The following is a 27,064-nucleotide window of genomic DNA, read 5'->3' on the forward strand; positions in this document are numbered from 1 at the left end:
CATGAATTTATTACTAGAAGTCATGACAATTCCTATTAATGTGGCTTTGAAAAACTAGTTGCAGGATAACAATTTCAGATGGGAGGTATGTCTCCATGCTTGTAAGCAGCCTGTCGAACTTTGAAAACAAGTGCTGAACTCAGATCTTGGCCTGATCCAGCACAATTATTCTTACGTTCTTACTTCCATTAATTAATTATTTTCTTTATCAGGGTATTTCTGTAGGCTTAACTCCTAATAAGTGGTGATGCAATTAAATAAAATTATTTCTGAATTTATTCTGCAATGTGCTGTGGTATATTCCATTTTCTCCTTGTTGTTCCAGATGTTATACCAGTAGATGCTCCAGAAAGATGGTGGACATCATTGGTCACATCCACTATAGCAACCATTATCGTATTGATTGTGACTGTGTTTATAACATTTAAATATGGAGTCTGAATTTCATATATTACAGATGAAGTGAATCCCACACTGCTTAGTGAGATGTCAAGAGCAGAAACTTGTGGAAATATATTTTCATCTCAAAATAAGGGCAAAATCTAGTGTGGATAGTTGGTAGACTAAATTATCGAGCTTTTATTGTTACATTATTACATATTTGTGAACGGATGGATAAAGTTTTGTTATAGAAATAGAAGAAAAAATGCTTAAGATTAAACATCTATTCATCTTTTTTAGAAAATAACATCTTAGATTAATTTAGTCTTTAGAAGAACTCCTAGTTGTATTTTCTGCTTATTAAATTAATAAATAAACTTGTAGCAAAAAACCACCCCTCTTTGTATTCCATTGTTTCTGCTGGCCTATTTCCCATATTCTTATAGTTTTTGTATTGGAGGATTCAGGAAAGAATACTGCAACTGTCACTTTCATGGATCTGGCAATGCTTCATGGAACTCTCTCATTCAGCTGCAGTTTCCAAGCTTTTTGTCCAACTTATCATGGATGCTAATGTCTCTCTTAGGAGAAAGATGAATCCTTTTACCCACTCCATTCCAACTTTCACAATGTTAGGTGTGTCCTGGTGTGGTTGAAGTTATTAAGCTGGAGACCAACCTCAACTGTATGATTTGGGAAGTCCATTGTGTGTATGTGTTCTTCACAGCCTGTCCTTTGGTTGTTTCTGTGAACTTCCAGCCTTAAAATCAAATAGGACTCCTTGGCCTCTTGCTGACATTTGTTGCAGCACTCAAGGTTGATCCTAATTCATTATTTAACAAGCCTTCGATCAACAATTCATCATGCCTTTGATCAATGATTCATCATGCCTTCGAAGAACAATGGCGCTAACTTACTTTCATCATGCAGTCATTGATTTGTAAACCTGAACTAGTAAAACTAGCCCACCTTTACTTTCTGCATGCATCTCTCAGAGAAGGATTTGAGAGGAACATAAAGAAGGTCTCTCCTATTTTACTCTGTACTCCCACTCTGTGCCTATGACTGGTTAGCTGGGCTGTGTTTGAGTACAGGTTTAGCACTATTTCAAGACAGCCCAGCTGACATGTAGAAAACAAGGAGCAGTTGGGAAGATTGTGGATGACCTCTGTCCTGCTTTCTCATGATGCCTGTTAGCACATGGCCCTGATTAGTTGTGGAATTTGACTAGCTAAATTAGCTATTCTGAACATATGTCTGAACCGTCTCTACTTCATGTTAGATTGATAGTGGTTTCTGTGAGGTAATGGTGCTTGTGAGAAAAAAGAATGAAAGTTGGGAAACTCTCTAGTTCCTTTTCTTAATTTGGCCTCCGTTAAGGACACTACTTGGCCTTGTTACTAGAATAAGATTTTTATACATTTAACTGTTTAGATTTTGTCAAATACAATAGCTGTTTATTGAAAATAGATGAAACGATGCTATCTTCCTATTGTGAAGGAAAGTACAAATGAGCTGCTCTTCCTATTCACTTCAAACATTTATGGATTTTTCTGCATGAGAAAAAATATCTTCAAGTTTCTGTCATCTGCAGAACCCAGCTGTATTATTTTTTCTTCATCTTTTATTTTTGTTTAAATAATTTCTTACCTCTATCAGATTAACTGTACCTCTAGGCAATTTCTTAGTTGGAAGTTTATTAATTTCAAGAATTAATTTCAAAAAACATTTTTACTCTGGTCTGTTCTCCCTAGTATTAACCTGCTTAATTTCTAAGTTCAGACAATGTCAGTTAAGTGTCTCTGCTGAGGCCATTATTAAAGTTTATCTTGAACTGAGTGCTAAATCACATAAGAAATTCAGGGCAATAATAAATGCCAAAAATTATTACTTTCTCAGGAGAGCAATTGAACCTTGTCTGATAATGTTTATTCTTCTGGGAGAAGTTTAGGATAGGATTTGAGCCATGGTGGTACAGTGGTTAGAATGCAATATTGCAGGCTAATTCTGCTGATTAATGACTGTCAGCAGTTTGAGTCTTAGTGACTCAAGGTTGACTCAGCCTTCCTTACTTCCAAGGTCAATAAAATGAGGACCCAGATTGTTGGGGGCAATATGCTGATTCTGTAAACTGCTTAGAGAGCGTTGTAAAGCACTATGAGGTGATATACAAGCCTAAGTGCTACTGCTATAGACAAAGAGGGGGTTAGAGAATTTAGCCTATCCAAACAAATTCATATCTCCAGTGCCAAATGATTTATGTCCCAAGGTATGGAAGGAACTGGGAGAGGTAATTGCAGAACCCTTTCACTAATGTCTGAGGATTCTTGGAGGACTAGTGAGGTCCAAGAAAATTTAAGGAAATCAATTCCCATCTTAAAAAATGGGAAGAAGAAAGCTTTAGAAAAGTATTGAACTATCAGCCTGATGTCTGTACTGAGCTCCTGTCAGCCTGATGTCTAAACCCTGTCCCCAAACAGGATATCCTCTGGCTGAGAAAAATGATAGGTACAACTATAGAACAATGATAATGTCCTATACTTTATAATGATACATATGAGATAAATCTGGGAAACCAGATAATTGTGAGGAAATACAATTCTTCATATATCTGAAGAGTGTCACATAAAACAATGAGAAAATTTATTTTAGTTGAGCGAGAAGGCAGGACTAGAATCAAGGTTTAAAATAAAGTAGGAGATTAAGGCTAAACATTAGGAAGAGCTGTCAGGTTGTGAAATAGTCACAGAAAGCCTTGAGTCCTTTCACTGAAAGTCTTGAAACAGGCTGGATGGTAACCTCTATTAATAGATATTCTAGTGGAGTCTGTGCTAAATAGTTGATTGGACTATATAACCTTTAATTATCTCTTCACTTCTATGATTTTATGATTCTAAGCTCTAATTTCTAATGTTTTCCAAGAGCAGATCTCTGTAAATGTACTGCAGTAATTTAAAGGAAACTATGCACATCATTAGAATTTTAATGTAATATGAACATTTTGCTGAATTATATCAGTGTCACTTTATAATATAATACCTCAAAATATAATACCTCAAAACCACCAATAAAGTTACTAGTATCAGAAATATTAGAAAAAAGAAAAACTCTGGTAGCTGCCAAATTTAGTATATTGACTGAATAAAACATAATTTAATGATAGGCAGCAGATGCTTTTGTTCTGTGACATACTATTATGTCACAGTAAAGCCATTAGAGGGCACCAAATATATTTTTACAAATCTCTTCGTTATTACTTTAAGACTTAAAAAAACAGTTTGGAATAGAAATTCTTAAAACCTTTTTCTGTAGTATTTTAATTGGAGATTTTGTTTCAGCATTTATTCCTATTTTATAGCCAGATAGGGTTGGCAATAATACTGTGGCCAAGCATGCCATCTCAGACAGAAAATATTTAATTACTAGGCCATAGATCTGTTTAATTTGTGTTAATAATATATGAATACAGTAAGTATTCTATAAGATTTCATACAATGTGAATTCCATCCAATCACAAATAACTGGGCACAACCAAACAATTGAGCAACAACAATAAAATTGAATATCAGTTAACAAGATAAACTTGATATGATGTGAAGTTATTTTTATTTGTTTTAATTAATGACTGGTTCAGGGAAGGAGTAAGTTCATGATAAATTCCTATGATAAGGAAATTCAAACTTGAAAATAGCAAGGAAATCCTATTGTTGGACAATTGTATCCCTTAGATGGCTTACTTTGTATGTTTCATACACAAATTCTGAAATCATGTCACTGAATTTCAGAAGTTAAAATGGTAATATTTTGAAAGTGATAATTTTTTTAAAAATCACTATGTTCAAGCCAATTTCTACTCATTCATCAGATACCTGAGGAAAAAAACGTCTTATATCCTTAAACACCTAAAAATCGTCTTCTATCCTTAAACACCAATCCACCCATCCACTCCAGTTTACATCCTGTATTTTAAATAAACCCCATTTGGCTAGATTGATACATGCAAAATCAAAACCAAACCATTTATTTCTATAGTTAATGTATGGAGCCAATCAGTGGATTCTTACAGGGAACATTGGGGCTTCCTTTTTTCTTGGTCTTGCTGTGTTTCACTATTCCCAGATTGACCATTTCTCATTTCTTTCTTCTCAAGTAGACTTTAAAAAAAACTTCATATGGAATTATCTAGCACTTAACTAGTTGCTTCTAAAGCAGTTCTGAAACTCTCACTAGTTTAGCAAGTTTTCTGGAGACCCATGAGATAAAGAAAAACAAAAATGGAGAAAGTGAACTCCTGCCTGCTTTCCATATTTTGTGTATGCCAAGTATTTTATCTGCCACTACAGCCTGGACCTTGTGGCTACCTAAAACATATGGATACATATAGCGCTGTAGCTCCACTGAACATGTCAGACCCTTCCCTCCCACCTGTGAGATTGAGAAGTGAGCTGACTATAAAATCTATACAATGAGTGGGCCATTGGAAGACCTGAAAGACCAGATTAAGGACAGACTATGATGGAGAAAAAACTATGTCACACTAAGATTTGACACTGACTTGATCTATCAATGAAGACTGTGAGTTTTCCATCTGTGAAAGTTTACAAAAAGAAGTTTACAAGAAGAGGCTGGACAACCACCTCTTCCAGGCCTTAGGATGGGGTGCTTGCAAGTCCTATAAGTCAGTGGTCCCCAACCTTTTTTGTACCGGGGACCAGTTTCATGCAGAAACACTTTTTCAAGGACCGGTGGGGGTGGGGACACTTTTTCAAGGAGGGGGGGAGGGGGAGGAGTCCGAGTTTGGTGGTTTGCTTGCAGATGTTTCATTACCTGACTAGATAACATCTGATGTTACCTAGTCGGGTAATAAAACGTCTGCCAGCAAACCACCAAGTTCAGGGAGGCTCAGGACAAGTCCCTGCAGGATGGCTGAGAAGCCCCGCCTCTCAGTCCTGCCTCCCTCAGCCTCATCCCTCAGGTGTCTCCCTCCCTCCCTCAGCCTTATCCCTCAGGTGTCTGCCTCGTTCCTCTCTCAGTCGCTCTCTCGCTCCTCCACCAGCCCAGGAAGAAACTGCTTCAAAGAAGCCAGCAGGATGGCTTTTCCTGTCGGCGCAGCTCCTCCAAAGCGCCCGTTCACCCCCACCCTGCCGCCCGCGGTTCAATCAAGTGTTCCGTTCTGCCTGCCTGCTTGCCTGCCTTCGTTTCTGGTTGTTTCGGAGCAGCTTCGGATGAGTAAAAGAGGTGAATAGTTGTTATTCTCAGCCAAAGCTACTCCAAAACAACCAGAAACGAAGGCAGGCAGAATGGAGCCCTGGATTGAACCATGGGCGGCGGGGTGGGGGTGAACAGGCGCTTCGGAGGAGCTGCGCCGACAGGAAAAGCCACCCTACCGGCTTCTTTGAAGCAGTTTCTTCCTGGGCTGGTGGAGGAGCGAGAGAGTGACTGAGAGAGGAACGAGGCGGGAGGAAACCGAAGCCGCTGAGCCGGAGAGCAGGACAGGCTTTGGTTGCTTCCTCCCTCCCCTTCTAAGATGGCCCAAAACATCATTGGCTGCTCACTCCCCTCTTTGGAAGAACGGTATAGGAATAGATGTAAGAGGAAGATATTTAATATATTGAATGACTCCTCTCATCCGGGACATCAGCTCTTTGAACTATTACCATCGAGAAGGAGATTCAGGGTATTAAGAACAAGGACGACTAGATTTAAGAACAGTTTTTATCCAAGTGCAGTTTTGAGTTTGAATGCAGGGTCATAAGATTTTGTGGAATTTAATGGCTGAGAGTAATGGGGTATTTACATTTTTAAATTGTATAGAGATTATTGTATGGTCTGTTGTGTTTAATTTTATTTTTCTTTCAATAGTGTTGTCCAGTTTTACTTGCGGAAGAGCACCTCATTTCGTTGCACCCGCTTGCGAGTGTAATGACAAATAAAATTCTTATGTCTTATGTCTTATGTCTTCTTTCATTTGTGTCCTTGATCCCTGATCCCAGCAGCATTCACCGAAGGCGAAGAAAGCCGCCATTTTTATTTTATTTTTATTTTCTTTGCGGCCCGGTACCAAATGATCCACGGACCGGTACCGGTCCGCGGCCCGGTGGTTGGGGACCCCTGCTATAAGTGACGCTTCAGTAAAAAGAGGTCGATTTCTCCAAACACACAGGATTTTCTTTGTATTTTTTTACTGTTTTTTAAATTCTTATGTGATGTAAGTCATCCAGAGTCATTTTGGAGTAGAATGGCCTCTAACTCTTCAAACATAAGTAACTGATTTTCTTGGAGAAGATTGGATTAGATGAGGTTTGGGGTTCATTCCAACTCTTGCAACTGACTCGGTAATACTGTTCTTGCTAGACATCTTTTTTTTTTTAAATAAAGTTTTATTTGGGTTTTCACACATACAAAATACAAGTAAAACATCTTTTTTGAAAATAGCATGGCCCCGGGTTGAACTTCTTTATACAGACACAAAACTCAATTTCATGCTCCGTTTTGTATTCTATTCCATATCTTATACTATTTTACATTTTCTATATAGTTTTTCCCCTCTTTTAATTTTCTCAATTTTATTTTGATTATCTCATCTCAATTCAAATCATTATATTTATACTTTTGTCTGTTCTGTTTCAATTTCATATTATCTTTTCTCATTAAACAAATTTTCTCCTGTAGTTACTAATTGGAGTATGACACCTTTATATCTTTTAATTACATCCATTCAACTCTTATTTAAACTTCAATATATACCTTAAGTTTATGACCTTCAATATAATACATAATACATAACTTCCAATCGAATTCTGCTTGGTACATTCTTATAATACACACTATATTCTTTAAAAAAAAAAAGAAAGATTGTAAATATATGTAATTATAAACCCTCATTCCATTCCAGTTCAGTTCTATCATTAATAATCATTAAAATCTTAACATCTTTAACACTTCTTTTCAATTAAACATCATACTTCCTTAAAAACACATATAATCTCCATAATTATTTTTTCCCTTATTTCTCTTCACATGTTTTATAAATCATTAAATATACCTTTTGTTACATTTATTTATTGACAAGCATTCCACTAAATTACAATAGCTATTTTATCAGACATTTTAATCATACATTGTTTCATATTTTCTAAAATTATTTCTGTTTCTAATATAGCCATACTATCTTATGTACCTTTGCAGAATCCCCTTTTCCATTAAGTTTTCACCCATTATCTCTAAATATGTCGTTTCTCTATATTTTGCTTCTGTCCTTTATAACTTCTTTTCCTTTCTTTCTTCCCTCATCTTCTCATCTTCTCCCTCCCCTTTTTACCCCCTTGTCTCTCTAATTCTAATTCTCTCTTCTGCATTTCCCTCTTCTGTTGTTTTCTGATTTTATACTTATTTTTCACTCTATTTTTTTTGGAGTTGTTTTTCCCAACCTTAAACTTTCCATTCTCTTTCCCCCCTTTCCTTCCCCCCCCCCCCTTAAGATTACTTGTTCATTAAAGATGGCTTCTTCTTTGTCGCAATCTTCTTGTTCTGCAGGCATTTCTTGTTGTTTCTCATAGTTCCAAATCTCCATTTCTAAAAACTGAAATACGAAGCCAAAAGAACCTCTCCCTTCTTGTGCATCTTCTTTGTACTTTTTAAGTTCCATTTTCAGTTCTTCTAAAAGTGGAACCATTTTAAACAGTTTTAAACTGTTAAAACTATTTTAAATTGATTTTAGTCATTCAAAACAATAACCAAGAATCCAGAAATCATCAAGTAATCCAGATAGTCCCGAGTTATATCTTCTTATTTCTTTTTCGACTTTCTCTTCCTGGGGTTTTTGTTGCGATATTTCAGTTAGAATGTATCTTTTGGAAGTCTTGTTGAGATTTTGCTGTAAGTTCTTTTTTAACTCCTCCCTTCCAAATCCTACCCTTTTATTCTTTTTCTCTCCTTTCCTGTTTTCAAAAGCTTTTAATTATCCAGAAATCTTTATTATCCCTTTGACTTTTTATTTTCAGCATTAAATGCCTATTGATGTCAAAGTGGATTTTTTAACAATTTCTTGCTTAAATCTCTTAGCTGTCAGTATAGGAAAAGGAGAAAACCAAATCTTTTCCCTTTTCTCTCTCCTTTGCAGCTTAAAAATCTTCTTGGGGAACAATGTTATTATTTTTTAACAGCTTCAATTCCAGGGTACCTTATTTGTTGCTTTTGCTGTTTGACCCAGTCAACCAAAACTTTCTCTTCTTATCTTCCTCCTGCACATTCTTTTCTGGTCGAGTTCTTCTTTGTGGTGGCCATTTCTGACCACCACTGCAACTGCCTTTGGGAAAGGGAGTGATGGCCAGCTGGGGAGGAGAGATGCGGCTCTCCTCAACCCTGTAGGCAGTCTTCCCCGCTCTTCACCACCTCTATGGGGTGGCTTAGCCCCGAAACCAGCCAGCTCGGGGTGCTCCAGCGGTGAGCACGGATCGAAGCCTCGCAGAGATGAGGTTTCGGTCTATCGCTGAAGAAGCTCAAACCGGAAGTTCTGTTCTTGCTAGACATCTTGACCAACAGTATACCTTCCCAGCCTACTTTTCATTGAAAATCCCTTCCTCTCTAATTCAGCTGTCTGAAATGTCAGTAAAATATCAGTTCCATGACATTCAAACTTGGGATGATTTCCTTTGTTCTCATGATAAATTTTGTCCTGAATTTGGATGGCTAGCTTTAAAAATTGCTCAATCCTCTGACATCCCTAGTCATTCCAAGAGGGCCCAATGACAACCTGAAAGATAACACATTTATTACAATAGAATACTTTTTGTAAGCTAAAATTCATTCATCAACAAATCACAAGTGAACTCTAGACCATGCTACAATGAATGCATTTTTTGTTGCCTGAACAGTTTTTCTACTCTTGCAAACAGACTTTGCAAGAGTAGAAAAATGTGTATCTTCTCTAGAAATTGCTACTGGTGAATTGGTGAAGAGTATTTCTGTATGTGTAAGTGCCATTATGTGTGGCTCTGGGTGTATAAAAGCAGTTTAAATCTAACCATGTGTCCATTAAATTTGAATATCCATAAAAATCAAAGTGCATGTTATTGATGTACATGGCATAATTTGTGTAATTTTAATTAATTAGATTATATAATTATGTAAAAATACCAATTATGTAATTACACAAATGATTTGAAATGATATAAATAATGTGGGAATTATATAAGTTGCCTGGATCGATTTTAGAAACAATACACTTGTTTGTTGTGTTGGGTACATTAGCATCAATTTGGTACCAAATGAAGACCTTTTAAAAGAGACACAATGGCTCAGTGGTTAGAGATGCTGAGCTTCGCAGCTGAAAAGCTGACAGCCCAGGTTCGAGACTCAAGACTTGCATGATGGGGTGAGCTCACCTAGCAGTTCAAAAGTATGCAAATGCAAGTAATTAATAGGTACCACTTTGTGGAAAAGTAACAGTGTTCCCTGGATCTTTGGTGTATAGCTATGCTGGCCACATGACCATGGAAAAACATCTTCAATGCTGGCTCCTTCAGCCAGGAAACAGAGATGAGCATTGAGTCTTAGAGACAGACATGATTGGACAGGGAAACCTTTATCTTTTGAAGACCTTTTTATGTTAAGTTGTATTTTAATTGCTATTACTGCCATGCTTCTGCCTAATTCATTTTGTACTTTTTATTTTATTTAATATCATTGATATGGTTTTATTCAGACTGTATTTTGATCTGTTTTATTGTAAACTTCCCAGAGAGTTTTGGCTTTTCAGTGGTTTAAAAAAATAAATTTTAATAATTAATATGAAGTACAAACACAAATTTATATTTTGCACCCAAGTCCGTTAAATTGGCATCCATTAAAGTTGTACAGTATTGCCTTTACTTTCTTCCTGCTTATAAGAAGTTTAGATTGTGTTCATTGTGTTCCATATCTGTTTCGTTTATTTTGTTTTATTTACAAGATTTAGAGGCTGCCCAAATCTAAAACACCTCTGGGTAGCTTCCATTAAAAATCCTCACAACACTTTGAGGTAATTTAGTCTGAATGATTGACTGAGGGTTACGCAGTAGGCTTCATGGCTGAACTGTCACTGGATCTCTACATTTTAGATTTTACCTTCATGCTGAAATTATTACATGACACTGCCTCTAAGGCCTTACACTGTGCATGTTCTAAAGTGAGAAAGTCACATGTTTCTCCTTCTAATTTTATAGCATCAGAGATGGTATCAGCAGGTTCTGACCAGTTCTGGAGAACCAGTAGCAGAAATTTTAAGTAGTTCAGAGAACCAGTAAATGCCATCTCTGATGGGCGCCATCCCCATCTATTCTTTGCGTCTGAAGTTTCAATTGATCGGCTGGGTCTTCTTTTGTTGCCCTGCACAGGAGAACGGAGCTGGAAAGCAGGTTAGTGGGGTGGGGAGGGAATGGGATTTTGCAGTAACCTTCCCCTGCCATGCCCAACAAGCCACAGCACCCCCACCAAGCCATTCCCACAGAATCAGTAGTAAAAGATTTTGAATCCCACCCCTGTATAGCATGGAATTGATTTACATGTGCAAAATGTCAGTTTTCTGTGTTATCTGGAAGCACATTAATATGAGTTGGTTGAACATGAGAAAATGGATTTTCTGTCAATAAATAATAAAAGAAAATGGTTTAAGAAGATGATTAACAATGTTTTGGATGCAACTGGAAAGTTACAGATTATAGCAGGCTTATTATTACATTATAATTTTGTTCTAAACTCTGGTAAAATCGCCTTCCCATAATGAGTTGGAGGAGTGGATTATTTATTTTACAAGATTTGTATATTTATGACTCCCTGACTCATGTGATTTTTTAAAAAAATTTTAAAATAAAGTTTATTCAAGTTTCATATATTTAAAACATTTAAAAAGAAACAAACATATAAACAAATATATATATATACATATATACATTTTGCAGTAGGTATTGAACATTGGTTACACTTTTCTTTTTTTCTTTTGCCCCATAACATTGATGTGGTCTACCTTGTTACAATACCTTCCTCGTTCTTTTAACGTTTTATTTTCACAGAATACTTTATGATTAAATGCACGTCCTTCATAGTTTCATAACTTATTCAGTTGTCAAATATTGTTTTTTCTTTAACCATTCATACGAAGAGTTCCAGACTTTGTAGTATTCACTATCTTTGTTGTTTTTTAGTAATTTGGTTAGGCTGTCCATCTCTGCACACTCGTGAATTTTTTTAATGACCATCTCCTCTGAAGGGACAATAGACCGTTTCCAATTTTGAGTGCAGCTTATTCTGGCTGCCGTTATAATGTGCAAGATTAAATACTGATTTTTTTTTCCTATTTTTGAGTCTATCATACCCAGCAAAAAAGTTTCGGGTTCAAGTTTTACATCTTGTTTAGTTATATTTAGAATCCAATTTTTGATATTTTTCCAAAACTTCTGGGCATGTGGACATGTCCACTACATATGAAAGTATGTTCCCTGGACACAGTTACACTTCCAACAGTTTGGGGGGAAGTTCGGGAACATCTTAGCCAGTCTCGCAGGTGGCAAGTGCCAACGATACACCATTTTATAGAGATTCTCTTTGTACGAGGCTGATATACTTAGTTTGTAATTTATTTCCCAAATATTTCCCACTTGTCTAATTCAATATTGTGGCCCACATTTTTTGCCCAAATTATCATGCACTCTTTAACTGTTTCTTCTTTTAATTTATAATCCAACATATTTTATTAATCAATTGTCTTTCCTCTCCATGCCAAATCTTATCTAATTCTTGGTAGGTCATATTAAAACTAAATTGTTATTTATATTTTTTTGTGATTTTCTAATTAAATAATAGAGATGAGGAACTGGAGCTTTACATCTTCTGTTTTGCTTTTCCAGACAATATGTATGATTATTCACATACACAGAAATAGACAATCTTTCCTTAGAAGTTTTTCTTATTCAAATTTTAGAGTTGCCAAGGATTGCATGGTTTTCCCTATTTTGATCAATATAGAGCTTAGAAGGGTTATGAGCATCTCAACAGCTCAGCCTTTTAGCTATAAGAACTGGATGTGCTGAAGAGAAGAGTGAAGTGCCCAAAATCTGTCATTTCAGCAGGTCAAGCATGGATGCCTAAACAAAATCAGTCCTGGTTCATGACTGCCTACTAAAACTTTTTTGCCATGGACTGCAGTGACAAAAATCATAGCTCAAAGAATGATTAGAATTTGGTAATGTATCATTATAAATTCTTGAATTCCTTTCTTTCTTGGCAGCCATCCCCACGTGAGTCAGAGACTTTGGTGATATCCAGTTATTGAATACAAATGAATCAAAATATTTTGAAATCTTAATTCTAGTTCCTTTTTGGAATTAATGAAGAAAAAAATGAGAAAACCCCACCACATGCTGGGCTTATTACCGAGTGGCACACATACACGACATAGTGACATATATTTTTCTGATTAAGAACTATCATTTTTTCTGGTAAATAGTTCTTAACGTCAGAGGTTATTGGAACATTCTGAATTGCAGTTCTAGTTCAGTCACTAATACTTGGTCCACGGTTCTTCCCTTCCAACTTTCTAAGTATCAGGACAGGACTGATAGCATAGACTGGAATGAAATGGGATGGTTTTTGTCTTGCATCTCAGAGAAAATGGGAAAGGCAAATAGCACACACAGTTCTTACATAATGATCCCATCTTCTCACAGTGTCTGTTACTAGATTAACCTTCCCCATCTTTTATGTTCTTCAAACGTGTAGGACATTGTCATACAACTCAGCCAGCATAACTTTTGCTCATCCTAGCTGGGGATTTGGGGAAACGATCCGGTATCTGGATAAGACAGACTTTTCTAATGCAGGAAGTTAGCACCCACCCCTCTCCTAGAAAAATGCCTCCATGTTCCCAGTGTCTTTTTCCCCACTTGGAACTGAACCCAGAAGGATAATTCTTCCAACACTAGACACACTTTTATTTAAATCAGTATTTCTCAACAGTGGCAACTTTTAAGATGTGTGGACTTCAACTCCCAGAATTCCCCACCCAGAATTCAGAAAGTTGAAGTTCACACATCTTAAAAGTTGCTAAGGTTGAGAAATACCGATTAAAAAATATGGAGACCGTTTCCTGAAACAGCTAGTTCCTGCAGGAGGTTTAAATGCTTTGCTGGATTTGGGCCAAAGAATTAGCGGAACTCCTTCCCGGATCAGTCACCGAAGAGGGGAACAAATCAGCGCTGCATGATACTGTACACTCACATCATTTTGATGCAGATATTTGGGGATGGAGGACAGGATCCTCGTTCACCGGCCGCGCGTCTCTTTATTCTATGCAGCATCATTTGCATTTGTTTCAGACTATTTCACTGTGGAAAGGAGGGTGTCACCCGCTCCAGTTTACAGATAATAATTAGAAAAAACGTGTTGAGGACGGCAGTTCCCGTTCAGGACACGAGAAACAACTTCTTAGGGGATCTCTGAAAAGTGATGACCTGCATAAAGCGCTGAGGCGACGCGACGTTTAAGTGGCAGCCAGCGCGCTTCTGATTCGTCCGCAGAAAAGTTGCCACTCCGAGCGGCGTTAATCACAATTGCGGTGGCTCCTCGCTGCTTTTCACCCACCCCTGCCTCTTTTCTTCTTTCTCCCCGGGCTCTTCTTACGACTTGCCTGTCTTGTCCTCTGTGCGCGTGTCCGCGCATCTTTTCGCTACTGTTTTCTGTTGTCTGGCGTGTGTTTTCCCCCCCTCCCCCCAGTGACTGCTGCAAGGCTCCTCCTGCGAGCTGCAAAAAGGAGACCTTCTCTGCAATCGAGGCTCTGCTCCCCAGCGTCCTTGCTGGCCGCCGGGAATTCAGCAAAAGGGACTCTTGGCCGAGAGCAAACCCCACAAGGTGAGCGACGATCTCCTCCGCCTCTTCTGCCAGTACCTGCAGCTTCGGGTTACTGAGGTTGATGCGGGTCCGTGGCTCCGTCCAGCGCTGTGGCTGATTTCAAATAAGGTAGGAAAAGGCGCTTCTCTCTCTCTCTCTCTCTTAGTCTCTCTTTCACCCTGAAAGACGTTTTCCACCACGAAGCAGCGCCTTCTGTCTCAGGACGTTCCGGTGGTGACTTTAGAAACTCTCTTGGAGCTTCACTTAAAAACAAACAAACGCACAAACCTCCCGGTTTACAACTTTAAAGGATATTCCTGGTGACATTAGAATGGATCGAACCAAGATAAAGAATTAAAGAGGCTCCGTTTGCAGGCTATCTGAAGAACTGGGTCCGGCTCCAGTGGGCAGCCACTGGATCCAAGAGATTTGGCCATCCTGAGCAGTGTTTTAGAAGACCGCTTTTTAAAAACCAATGGTCAAGTTTCTCCCTAAGTGGAAACCTTAAGCATTTAAATTACATATTTGCAACTTTTTAATAATTGTGCTTCACAAGCTAAATGACTTCGAGATAACTTAAAAAAACCCAAAACACCTAGGCTTTCTCCTCTGAATTTTTGCACCAAACTGTTTATAGATTCTATTAAAGAATCTTGACTTTTCTCTTTAAGATGATATATGGCTTTATTTTTTTAAAATAACAACAACAACCAAACCTTGAGTTCTCTTGGATAGTTTGACATGCCTGTGACCTGAAAATGGCACTTTCTCTAAAATAGATGATCTTGAAATTAACTATTTTTTATGTATTCCCTTTTCCTCATCCTGCTTTTTCCTCCAGTTATTAATCCATTCACTGTTTTGTTAATGAAGCTTTGGTTATAATCAATAAAAGATAACATCACATCATCCATAAAACTGGAGCAATAAAGAAAGGAGTATTGAATGAGTAATACAGATCAACGATGTATAAAATATAATAAAGACCTTCATGATAAAGCTTCAGGGCTTGGCATTTCCTGCTCTTTGGTTATCTAAACCATCTGCAGGTATATTTATGTGGAATGAAAGTGGAATGAAAACTTAACGTGAGATATCATCCCTGAAAGCTAGGTTTTGATTTTTATCCAGCTATATAGATTTTCTAATAGAAACGTATGAGATAATATATTGTTTAAAGTTATTTGTCACGTTTATCTCTTTTGAGGTTAAATATAGCTTTCTTTTTTGTAAAGTAAGGACTGGATAGAACTTTACACCAAGGAACTAAGATATGTACCAATTATTTAAGATACTTCCTATTTTCCTGGAAGCAAATCATAACTATTGTGTAAACATGTTGAGAATGCACTTTTAATTACCATGGAAGGTCAATAAACATAGAGTAATTCAGGTTTTAACTACAGATTTGTACAAGGTTCAACAGAAGCTTTGAAATTCACTAAACTTGGCAAAACCAAACTTCTTATAAAATTGTAAAATATAAAAAGACAATGATTTGCATTCCTCCTGAAATTTTCATCATTCAGTTCCAATTCTTAGATATCTTTATGTAACAAATTCACGTAAAAGATACAGAAACTGACTTCACATGTTGCTTGTGGTGGGGTAAAGTATTGGTGTCTTAAATGTCATCACTATATCAAGTTATGGTCTTCTAATTTTCATTAGCAGTCAACCGAACAAGAGAACTAATTCCCCAAATAAGAAGGCTTTTGTATTTCCTACTATCTACATTTTTTGTTCTTAGAGAGTGGATGGTTTTTTTCCCAGAGTTTCTTTTCCAGTGAGCCTTTTAACAAATGTAAAATTGTGCTTTCAATTAGATTTAAAAATTAAACAGTGGTTTCTATTTACTGATTGTGGTGAAACCAGTCTGCTATTAATCAGCCCAGATGTATGTATGCAGAAAGTTTTATTATGCTAGCCCAACATAATCAGGTGTTTTTTTTTCAGACTTGTAACATTCTATTGAGAGAAAAAAATGTACCTAAATTTTCCAATAAGAATGGAGCAGGAGAAGCTGCTTAATTTGAGTTTTGCTATTCAGGGGAAATATGGAAAGAGATATTTCTCCTTACTTGTTAACTCATCCTTTGACTAGATGATAATTCACTGTTGAATTTGAGACCACTGATACTGTACCATTAGAGTTGCTTGGGATTCTTCATTTTTGACATCTTTGGTGAAAACCCAAGCCTTACACTTTCCAGTACAAATAATTTCAAAATATGATTGTGGAAATCATTTCATTGTTAGAGCAGTAGAGAACAAATCTCCAATAATCTCTATTCCAACAAAGACATATTTATAAATATGTTTAATGCATTACTTTTACAATCTGTTTCAGTCCCAGTGCACATGTTTGACTACACATGAGCAGATCCAGTTTTCTTTTAGGTGCAAATCTTTATATGCAAACTTGGAAATAAATAATTTACTAGAACTGATAATAAGAATAAGACAGGTGGGACGGAAAAAAAAAAACTTGTTCGCTAATAACTTTGAATCTGATAACTGTAACTGTTCAGTGAATTATGGCAAAGCATAGAACCTGAAGTTTGTGAAAAGTTTAATTCTAATTTTACCAAGTACAGAAATTATACTATGTGAACTGCTTCAAATCTCCTATTTAAGTAGTGACCTCTTAACTTTAGTGTATGTATCTCCTGAAAGCCAGGGTGACTTTAATATAATCTGTCTTATAGTGTCAGCTGAAAAACTACTTCCGACTAAACTATTTATTATTAATATTTTTTAGTATTCTTACTATTTACTATTAAGCTATTTAGATGAAAAGATGTTCAGGACTGAGCAGGTACCGCAAGAATATGATTGTTTTGCTTCTTCAATACTTTTTTACAGTGTTACTAAGTATTGTTACGCAGGCAAATTACTGTATTATTTATTTCACTTAAATTTATTTATGAATGTATTTTTGCCTCATTTTTCTGAATTGCAATTGGCAACAGGATTTTTAGGATAGTGGACGAGCTGCAATGTTTTAAATAAATAACTGTAGCTGTTAAAATGGCCTTATTATGAAGAAAATCCTGAAAGTCCTATTGGTACATAATACCACAAAAGCATGTCACAGTGACTGAATTGAAGACAAATTGTGGATTTCTGCCCAACTTTCTTCTACTGGGAAGGAATACATTAGAAATAACTTTGTGCTGAATCAAACTTTTATTAGTCCATCAGGTTTAGTATTATTTACATAAACTGGCAATTGCACTCCAGAATTTTAAACCCAAGATTTCTCCCAACCTTACTTGAGGATGTTAGGGCCGAATCTGGGAACATCTGAGTGCAGAGCAGATGCTGTGGCTCTTATTTCCTTTCTCATTGTGATTCAGTAGATACCAAGTCTCCATCTACCATTCTTCTAGCTCCCATCGCTATGCCTCATGAGGACAAGTCAACTAAAAGGCATCTCCTATTAGGACAGGCATGCTTGACAGATTGGCATCCTTTCCAGCATTTATAAAACTATCTACCTACCCTCCAGTAATTCATACTTACTGCTTAAGTATAACTCTGTGCTCTCATAACTTATTGAGCCAAGTGGAATTATATATTTAATAATATGTTCTTGAATTTGGTTACAGAGCCAGTTCAAGATACTCTGCAGCTAAAGGTGAGATTATGTCCATTCAGTGCCAGGTACAGAATGGAACTGAACCAATAGCTGAATTTCACTTCATTGCTGCAGATGTGTCAGTATCTTCCATTGTAGCCAAGGGCAGTATACTAGTTTAGAGAAAGTTTGATGTCAGAGTTCTGAGCTTCATTCGCATGAAAGGAGAAAAGCTCAGCATGTACAGAGTTAAGACTATTGTCTGAGGAACTTGCCTCCTTCTGTGTACAACTAATCCCCAACTTATAACCATAATTGAGTCCAAAATGTATGTTGTGAGGTGATTTTTTAAAAAACGAATTTGTCCCGTTTTACAACTTTTCTTGCCACATTTGTTAACTGAATCACTACAGTGATTAAACTAGTAACATGGTTAAGTGCATCTGGGTTCTCCATTGACTTTGCTGGTCAGAAGGTCGCAAAATGACTCCTGAACACTGCAACCGTCATAAATATGAGTCAGTTGTCAAGTATCTGAATGTAAATCATGTGACCATTGGGATGCTGCAATGGTCATAAGTATGAAAAATCATTATAAGTCACTATTCAGTGCCTCTGTAACATCAAATGGTCACTAAATGAACTGTTGTAAGTTCAGGACTACCTGTACTTGTTGGAGGACCAGCTTTGTATGATTTGATGGTAGCAGTGTTTTACAATGAATAATTGATTAATTAAAGTTGAAAGAGTTTGGAAAAGGAAAAATAATTAAAATATACTGAGAATAAGGAGAATTTTGATGGATGAGAAAAAAATAAACTGGAAACTCTGGTAGAAATCATTACCTAATTTTTCAGTCTGCTACTTCAGTTAAAAATGCTTTTGCTAAATGGATTAAAGCATTAAATCATATAAAATAAAGCGCTATATAAGATAAAGACTGAAGCTACAACACAAAAATGTGCCTAAGACCCAGAATTTTTTAAATGTTTAAAAAGCCAACTGCAATACAGCTGCAGCTGTATGAGAAAGTACATCTGAGAATTTTATTCAAAAATAAAAACCACTTTTGATATAACTATGAACTGGATGACTGAGAACTTTCCTAGACATTTAAATCTGAGAACGTTAAATAAAAGAATTGGGTATCTTTTGCCATTTCTATTATTCAAAAAACTTTGAATAATAAAGTTCATTTAAAAAATCCTTTATTTATTTATGTTTGTTTGTTAGTGTATAACTGATATAGTTTTGTAAACACTTTTTCCAGATATGCAATTTCAACATGGTTTCCTCAGACTGGCACATAAATTGTGTCTATTTTAAGCGACTTTATTGAGGTTTGCAAACCTTTATTGAGGTTTGCAGATCTTGCTTACATTTAACCAAATCAGATTCACATTTAAGTTGAAGTCTGCCACAGAGTATCTGTCTCCCTTTTTTGTCCACTAAAATATGTTTGCTTACCAGTGAGTTCTGTAATCACAACAAGGATATCTTGGAATTCATTTCACATGAAATATATGTGCAATGTTCGTGTACTGGAATGGCTGATTAATATTTATGGAGCTGAATGATTGATTAATAAAAGTTTGTACCACTTGCATGTGAATTTATCTGCCGTTGGGCAAATATATATATGAGATTTTTTTTTACCACTAGTGGCAGGCAAAAAGGGAACAAGAGCTGCTACTATCATTTCTATATCATTTATTATTTATTAAACACATTTCTACCACACCACAATCAAAATGACTGTTGGCAGTTTACACAGAATATAAATAGGACAATTTAAAACATTGATGGACACTTTAAAACTATTCAGAAACTTTCCCTCTGGCACACAAGATGTAGAAGTGCTTTATATTTATAGATTTCAGGTTTTCTACAATATTATGCCAACAACCTGTTTTTCCCCCTTCTAGCAGCAATTGATGGATATTCACTTTCTGCACTGATTTTGTGATCATTGATAAGGTTATTTTTATAGAACTTACAGTGTTTGCAATGTTTTATTACTTAAAGTAGCATGAAGACTTTGGAGGGAATCCCACCAAAAGGATTTTAGATGGATTGCTGTGGATGTTTATTTTTGTTCCTTTTTTTTTTTTGCTTATCAGGAGTGATAACATCTGCTGTCCCAAAAATGAATACCCAAAAGCAGAAAAATTCAAATAGGCAGATTGTGCAAATGTTGACTTTTTCCCTCCCCTCCCTTCTTTTTATCTCTGTTTTATTTGCTGGCTAAAGGCCATAAAATTGATCTAAATCGGAAACTGAACAAATGACAGCTATAATAACAGCAATCAGCCCAAGGGAACACTAAAAAGTGATACAAATGAAAGATGGCATCATGATACATAAGCCCGGGGAAAACACCCTGAAACAGTTTCCATTAGCGACAATTTCCATTAGCAGCAATTTCCAAAATATGGATTATTAGTAGAAGATACTCAAGTTATACCTGACTTATCACATCGCAGTCCATGAGTCTTCATACATCACTAAACTACGATGTTCTTAATGAAGATATACTGGAAAAGTCACAGTTGGGTATGTTCAACTAAGAAGTTTAGTCAGAAATCATAATTTACAGTTAATTACAGTATGTTTTAATATGAGGCATGAAATAGTGATCTGTAAATACAATTTGTGGTTTAGCAGATTGTCTGAAGCAAGTGTATGCATACTTTCCTGTATCACCACAGGATTTCTCCTTTCTATTAGAGAAGGTCATGTCTGGCAACAGCATGACAAAGCTTCCCATGGCCAAATGAGGCTCGACGTTCATATAATCTAAATATTTCATTTGAATACAGCAATACTATATAATTCAGATTACAGCATACTTTAGAAGTCAAGAACCAATATAAAAATATTAGGAGTGCAGAAGGTAGTTTTGCACCTGACTAATCATCCATTTAGTCTTTTGCAATGTATCTGGCAATACCTTCCTAGAATTTGGGACAGAAGGTTGGTTTTATTTTGTTTTTTGTTTTTTTACATTTACTACCTAATCCTTTTGAGTACAACCTCGTACTGTAGTTTAAACTGAATGCAGTTATGGTACTCTACAGCCCAATTTATTTTTTAAAGATTTAAATAATTGTGTTTCAGGCATCTAACCAGAGGTGGTATTCAGCAGGTTCTGACCAGTTTTGGAGAACCAATAGCAGAAATTTTGAGTAGTTCGGAGAAGTGGCAAATCCCACCTCTGACTGGAGATTTTACAGTATCCTTCCCCTGCCACGCCCACCAAGCCACGCCCACAGAACCTGTAGTAAAAAAAAATTGAATCCCACCACTGTGGGATTCTAACTATGTTCCAAGTTCCATTTCTAAGATCACATTTGGGGTGTTTAATGCCTTTTCTTCATACTATGACTACCAAAGTTTTCATGTTTGGGTGCAGATGTTACCTTTAATTCTTTAAAGAAGGTGCCATTCAGAGTAACAGAGGGCTACATTACAATACTAGTAGAATAAAGCAATCTTTGTTTTCATGAAAAAAGCTCCTTTTTATTTACGAAAACATATGAATAGAAGGAACTTTTCCCCTCTTGGAGCAAACAATTTATCATCTGCCGTCATATGCAAAGAGACCATATTGAGACCATATTAATTATATTTATACATAAAGTGCCCCAAAGTTCCAGTATTGTTTCCAAGTGCTGTAATAGACATTTCCACAGCCAAGATACTGTAGAAAGGACAATGAATCAAAACGTCATAGTGAAAAGCATTTAGCTTGATTATGAAAAGATGCTTCATGAAATAGGTACTGGGTTTTGAATAAGGAAAAAAGGAGGCAAATATGAAATCTATGTTTCAATTGTGTCTTGTTACATCTGACTTGTGTGCTTTAACTTTAGGTATTCTAGGAAGATATTTGTTTAGTGTACTTTCTTTTGAATATACAATATTAAATAGGATTTTTTTTATCCAGTTCAGTTCTAGATAAAGCAGGTAAGATTTATTTCAGTACTTTTTTGAAGTTGCATCTGCTAACGTTATCTTTAATGCTATGAAGGTCCAAATGACATAGAAAGAAAGAATGTTTAGTAGCTGAAATTCATTAGGATAGTTGCTTTGTCAGTGGCAGAAGTATGTTAAGGGCTACAGTCAAATGAATATGGTTAATCTAAGAAAAAATTATTCATAAATCTGTGTTAGTTGTTCCCTTCTATCTTATTCAACAAGCTTCTTCACTCATATATATTATATTGATGATTTATCAAGGTTAGTGTCAAATTTTGTGATTTTCAAAAGCTTATTTCTGATAGCAGCTATGCTGTTTTTCTTTTTGCAGGATCCACTGGAAGCACATTTACAGATCTGTCAAGTTTGAGGGAAGAAATAGCTGTGCTCTTATTCCGTTCTTCCAAAGAATGATGTAAATGCAGAGCTTGTAGCCAAGAACAACATGGGCGCTAACACCTCTAGCAAGTCACCAATATACGATGAGAATGAAGATGGTAAGATGAAGATTGCTTTGTTTAAATGCATTGCTAAGTTGAACGAGGTGCCCCAGCCCTTTGCCAACCTGTTATACAGTAGAACCTCTGGTCATGAATGGTTCTGATCACGACCAATTCGGATTCTGACCAAAAAATTCACAGGTTGTTTTTTTTTTTTTTGCGGCCGATTTTCCCTTCCATGCCATTTTTTTGTAAGCACCAAATTTCCAAAATTAGATTCGGGTCATGACCAAATCCAGTTATGACCAAAGTTATGGAATGAATTATGGTCGTGACCAAAGGTTCTACTGTATGTCAGCGTTCCAAGTCTGACACTGTATAGGTTTATAGTAGGTGTCCCTATCAGCCACTATAGCCTGTTGACATACTGTAGGAGGATAATGAAATCTGTCGTCTAATCCAAATGGCATCAGATTGGAAAAGACACATTTGTCCATAATGGAACTTTATCTATGGAATTCTTTATTACAACTGCCACTGAGATAGTTATGGAGCAAAACCAGGTGTTTTGGTTTCATTTGGTTAGCTCTCTTCTGTTTCTTTGTTGTTGTTAATTCCCTGTCTGTCTGTTTGGAATCAGCTAAGGATCTGGGACAGACCTGAAAGTGGTAGTTTGATTTTTTTATCTGCTATTTCAAAGCTACAGACTGGAACTGAATCTCTGGTGAACTGTTGTAGGGTCTTGGGATCAAAATTTTATTACTTTGTATATGAGAACTATTATATTACTTGTTAATGAATTGTGAATATAATCAATTATAAATTAATACTATGTCTTTAATTTCTGCTTTTTGAAATTGTGGAGGCTCCTTTTTTGCATACATTTTCAGAAACACAATAACAAAGACATGGTTGACAGTGTATGAAATATACAATGTCACAGTTAAAAGGCTTATTGAGAAAGATCTTGGAAGCTGTTTTGTTGGCCTCCCTTATCTCCAAGGACCCCTCCAACAATACTATTAGTATATGACTGCTTCCTATAGAGCTTGTAGGACACTAGACAACAGGTATCAGTAGTCATTATTCTTCCTACAGTGGATGATCCAAAGACATCTGGAATAATATTGGGAACATGCAACTGTGAACAGGAAATTTTATTGCAAGTTTTATATAAAAACAACATCTTGGTATTTATTAATCATTCTTATTTATAGTGTATCAATATTCATTATGGATTATATCCAGATGTAGCCTTACTTGGAGGAATTGCACAGAAATAAACTGGATTAAGTACCTCTGATTTCAGTGGACCTACTTGTACTATGATTACATCTGGTTACAACTTAGTATCTGCCTATTCCATATCCACTATGAAAAACACCCAGACTTTCTGAAATAATGCCAAGGATTTTCACATCACTCTGGGACATTTCACAGGCAGCTGCTATGCTGTGAAGTCCTTGGGGATATTAGCCAGGTGCCAATGTTAGTTTTCTCTAGTTTCCAGCTGGTGACATTTGCTAGCTGTAGTTTTACATTTTACTTTGGCATGATAGCCTGGACCTTTTTAAAAAATCTTCTGGTTTGATTAAGTTCTGGTCATGTTTTGGGGTGTAGTGATGGAGTGTAATGACATAAGTCATGGATGGGATAATTTATTATTGTTGGTTTAAGTAATGCATTCCCTTGGAAATAAATTAATGGGTACCCTCAATAAGATGGGTGAACAATAAAACTGGATTGAAGCAAATGTAGGTAAGGCATTTAGTCTCTTTCTTTTGAAAAATCTTTTTTCCCCCTCTTAATAAAAGTATCTACCTTTTTCTTTGGTATCCATTCCCCTTTGGCCCGGCCCTCCTACCTCTGCATATATATCCATGGGCAACGTGGCAGAGAAGAGTACAGTTGATTATTTTCAGTAGGGTCTGCTTGAAATTAGAGACTATACTAGATTAAGACTATACCATGTCAGGCTGAGAGCTAATTCTGCTCACAGTCAATGATTTGCCTTGAGCAAGTTGAGTAGCTATTTGAAAAGGAGCTGGTTCTGTTTAACAATCCCCTCCTCATTGGGTACAGGAGTTAAGTCAAATATGATCAATGGAGATGTTTGAGAGCTTCCCAAAGCTCTCAGGGGAAAAATAGCTGAACTAATAATTTTCTAAGGTAGTCAAGGAGCATAGGAAGTCTTTTTGCCATTCCCATGAAGTTCAGAAAAATATGCTGTAGAATTGAAATTAAGGAGTGGAACCAAAATCCTTGAAAGGATAATCTGCCTTTGACACACCCACATCCACCTTGTAAATTAGCTTTATAGGTTTTCTTTCTATTCCCAATGTGGTTTAATTAAAGTTTGCTAATATTGTAGTAATTATGAGGGTAGGTGTATTAATATTCATTTCTAAGTTCGTCTTTTAAAAACTGGATAAAAACAGAACACTGAAGACTGTAAAAATCTGAACGTGACTTTATACAGCTGCAATAACCAAATTAATTCATAGATAACTATATCTGATTAAAGATGGAGATAGGCAGCAATGTGTTTAGATACAAACCAGCTATTACCGAGCAAACCCTAGAATAAGATAGATGCTCATTTTTGTTCTTGGAACTTCTTCTGTTGATACATTTTTTCTACAGGAAACATTTTCCTATATAGATTATTGAGAATAGTTTATCTTGCTTAGAAAAGTATTGATTTTGTATGAGATAGTTACAGAACTCCAACCATTAACTCTAATGTTTAATCCTTCCAGTCAGGTTATGAACTCTCTGTTTAGGGAACTTTTCCTGTCTTCCCTCTTTCTCATGAGTTCTTCATACAACTTTCAAAAAGAGGCATTTAAAAATTTTCCGTTGAGCAGTTTTAATTTCAGTTCAAGTTCTGGCTCTGCAGGATCTTTCTTTCTGCCAATAATGATGCAATGATAGACTTAATCAATCTCCATACCTGCACTGCAGCTTTGCCCTTTTTATCTTTTAAAGGGAATAACGCTTAGGGAAAAGCCTCACAGCTTGTGAAAGCTGTTTGCTTGTGAGCTGGAGCATCCTGTTGTGGTTGCAGCTCAGGGAGTCTGATGGTTTGACATGTATGCATTTTATTGTAACAGACCTTGTTACACCTCTGTTTCTAAACTCTTTTGTTCTGTTCTTCTCATCTTATGTTCTGCTGTGTTTTAATGGTTGCATGTCCTTCATGACTCCCATATCAGAGCTTCCTTAATTTCCTCTTTTGCTACATAATTAAGCTGTATTCTTATCCAAATATGGATCAACTGGAGGCACTCACAGCATAGATTCTTTTCAAATCTCAGGATTTAATTTGCAATGTATCCTACTCCAGTTTTCATAAATATGTTTCAACCTTGTGTGTATTGGATTGTTCCCAAAATACTATTAACTGGAACCTGGGACTAGGGGGTGGAGGGTGGGGAGGAAGTTGTTAGCATGTTATTAGAAAATTGAAATGGTTTCAAGTTTCAAGTCAGGTTTAGGTTTTAACCACCTCTATCAAATTAATTGTGGCATGGAAACATTTAATCTAAGTCAATGTATGCACTTTGCATTTTCAGTTCTTCAAGAAAAAAGCTAGATGATTTCATGCCATTACTAGTGCTGAGTTGGGTTTGACAATTAACGGTAATGGAATTTCTGTGTTGGCAAGGAGTTGATTAGATGACCTCTAAAATTCAATGATTTAAGCTGCGAGGGATTTGAGGAAAATTATTCTGGCAGAAATCTGAGGGTTATTACATGCATGATGAATGTCATTTGTTGATTTGATTCAAGTATATCATCAGTACAGTGCCACATATAATGAATGGTTTGTTGAGCAACCTAATGATGAAAACCCCTCAGTAGTGATTAAATCTTACTAAATGTTTGGAAGACCAAATATACATATGCAAATGTGTAGGAGTATTTACTATTTTGAAGGTAATAGCTGTGGATAAAACATGCCACACATCTAGGAATATTAATCCAATAAAGCCTTACTCGTGGAGTTACCTATGGGAATGGGATGAAGCTAGTGAATTATCTCAATATTCCAATATTTGGGCTATTGCATTGCGCATTAATTGCCATTTCTACATCATTTTTGAAATCAGCCTTAGACTAGTGCATTGTTTGTGTACTTAGTAGATTTATAATGATGCCCTCTGAATGTCACCATTTCCATTATTGCACATCATGGCACTAGACCCTGTAATAAATGCTGAGCAAGTGCTTGGACAACAATTACTCCATATTTGGCTAGAATAACTCTTGGCTACATTTCAAAATTAATAATGCTATTGTTTAGAAGATATATTTTGTGTGTGTCTGCATTTAAGTAATTGAAAAATATAATGGGGCAAACCTACCATGAAAATTTCCTGGTTACTAACAAATTATACTCTTATAGATACAATCATTTTGCATTGACATCTCCTATAAATAGTCTCTGATGGTGTGTCATCAGTATTTGGAGTACTTATTTCTCAGAGTGGAGGGTTTGAGGAGGAAACTCTGTAAATTCTTTGCCTCAGTCATCTGTTAAATTAAATTGAAATTGGTAGTCACCAATTAATGCCATTATTTTTTGGGAATTACATTCCCAACTTCTTTGGATGGCACTAGGTTGGGGAAAGCTAATTAAAAAAATCTGTTTTGTGCATAAATGCTGGAGAAATAACCATACCATGGAGAAAACAAAACACCTGCAATAAACAGCTGGATATATTCAAAATATTTAAAATAACTGAAAGGTGATTGAAAGACCAAATGATTCTCTTGGCAAACAAATATATTTCTTTTAACTTGCTGACCCAGTATACAT

General features: G+C 36.1%; 2 protein-coding genes across 2 annotated transcripts in view; both read left to right on the forward strand.

The window, feature by feature from the left end:
- The window catches only part of LOC113433547 (uncharacterized), a 115,149-nt gene extending 114,515 nt beyond the window's left edge, over positions 1–634 (forward strand). The window contains 1 exon segment of the mRNA XM_087923167.1: positions 326–634. Coding sequence (XP_087779293.1) covers positions 326–441 — 116 coding nt within the window. The 3' untranslated portion in view covers positions 442–634.
- A 13,431-nt stretch (positions 635–14,065) lies between these two features.
- STK32A (serine/threonine kinase 32A) overlaps positions 14,066–27,064 on the forward strand; it is an 82,240-nt gene continuing 69,241 nt past the window's right edge. The window contains exons 1-2 of the mRNA XM_026696111.2: positions 14,066–14,373; positions 22,134–22,299. Coding sequence (XP_026551896.1) covers positions 22,248–22,299 — 52 coding nt within the window. The 5' untranslated portion in view covers positions 14,066–14,373; positions 22,134–22,247. The remainder of the gene's footprint in view (positions 14,374–22,133; positions 22,300–27,064) is intronic.

The sequence above is a fragment of the Pseudonaja textilis genome, chromosome 2, assembly GCF_049901715.1.
Source record: "Pseudonaja textilis isolate UNSWEBS1 chromosome 2, rPseTex1.2, whole genome shotgun sequence".
In the NCBI taxonomy this organism is placed as follows: Eukaryota; Metazoa; Chordata; class Lepidosauria; order Squamata; family Elapidae; genus Pseudonaja; species Pseudonaja textilis.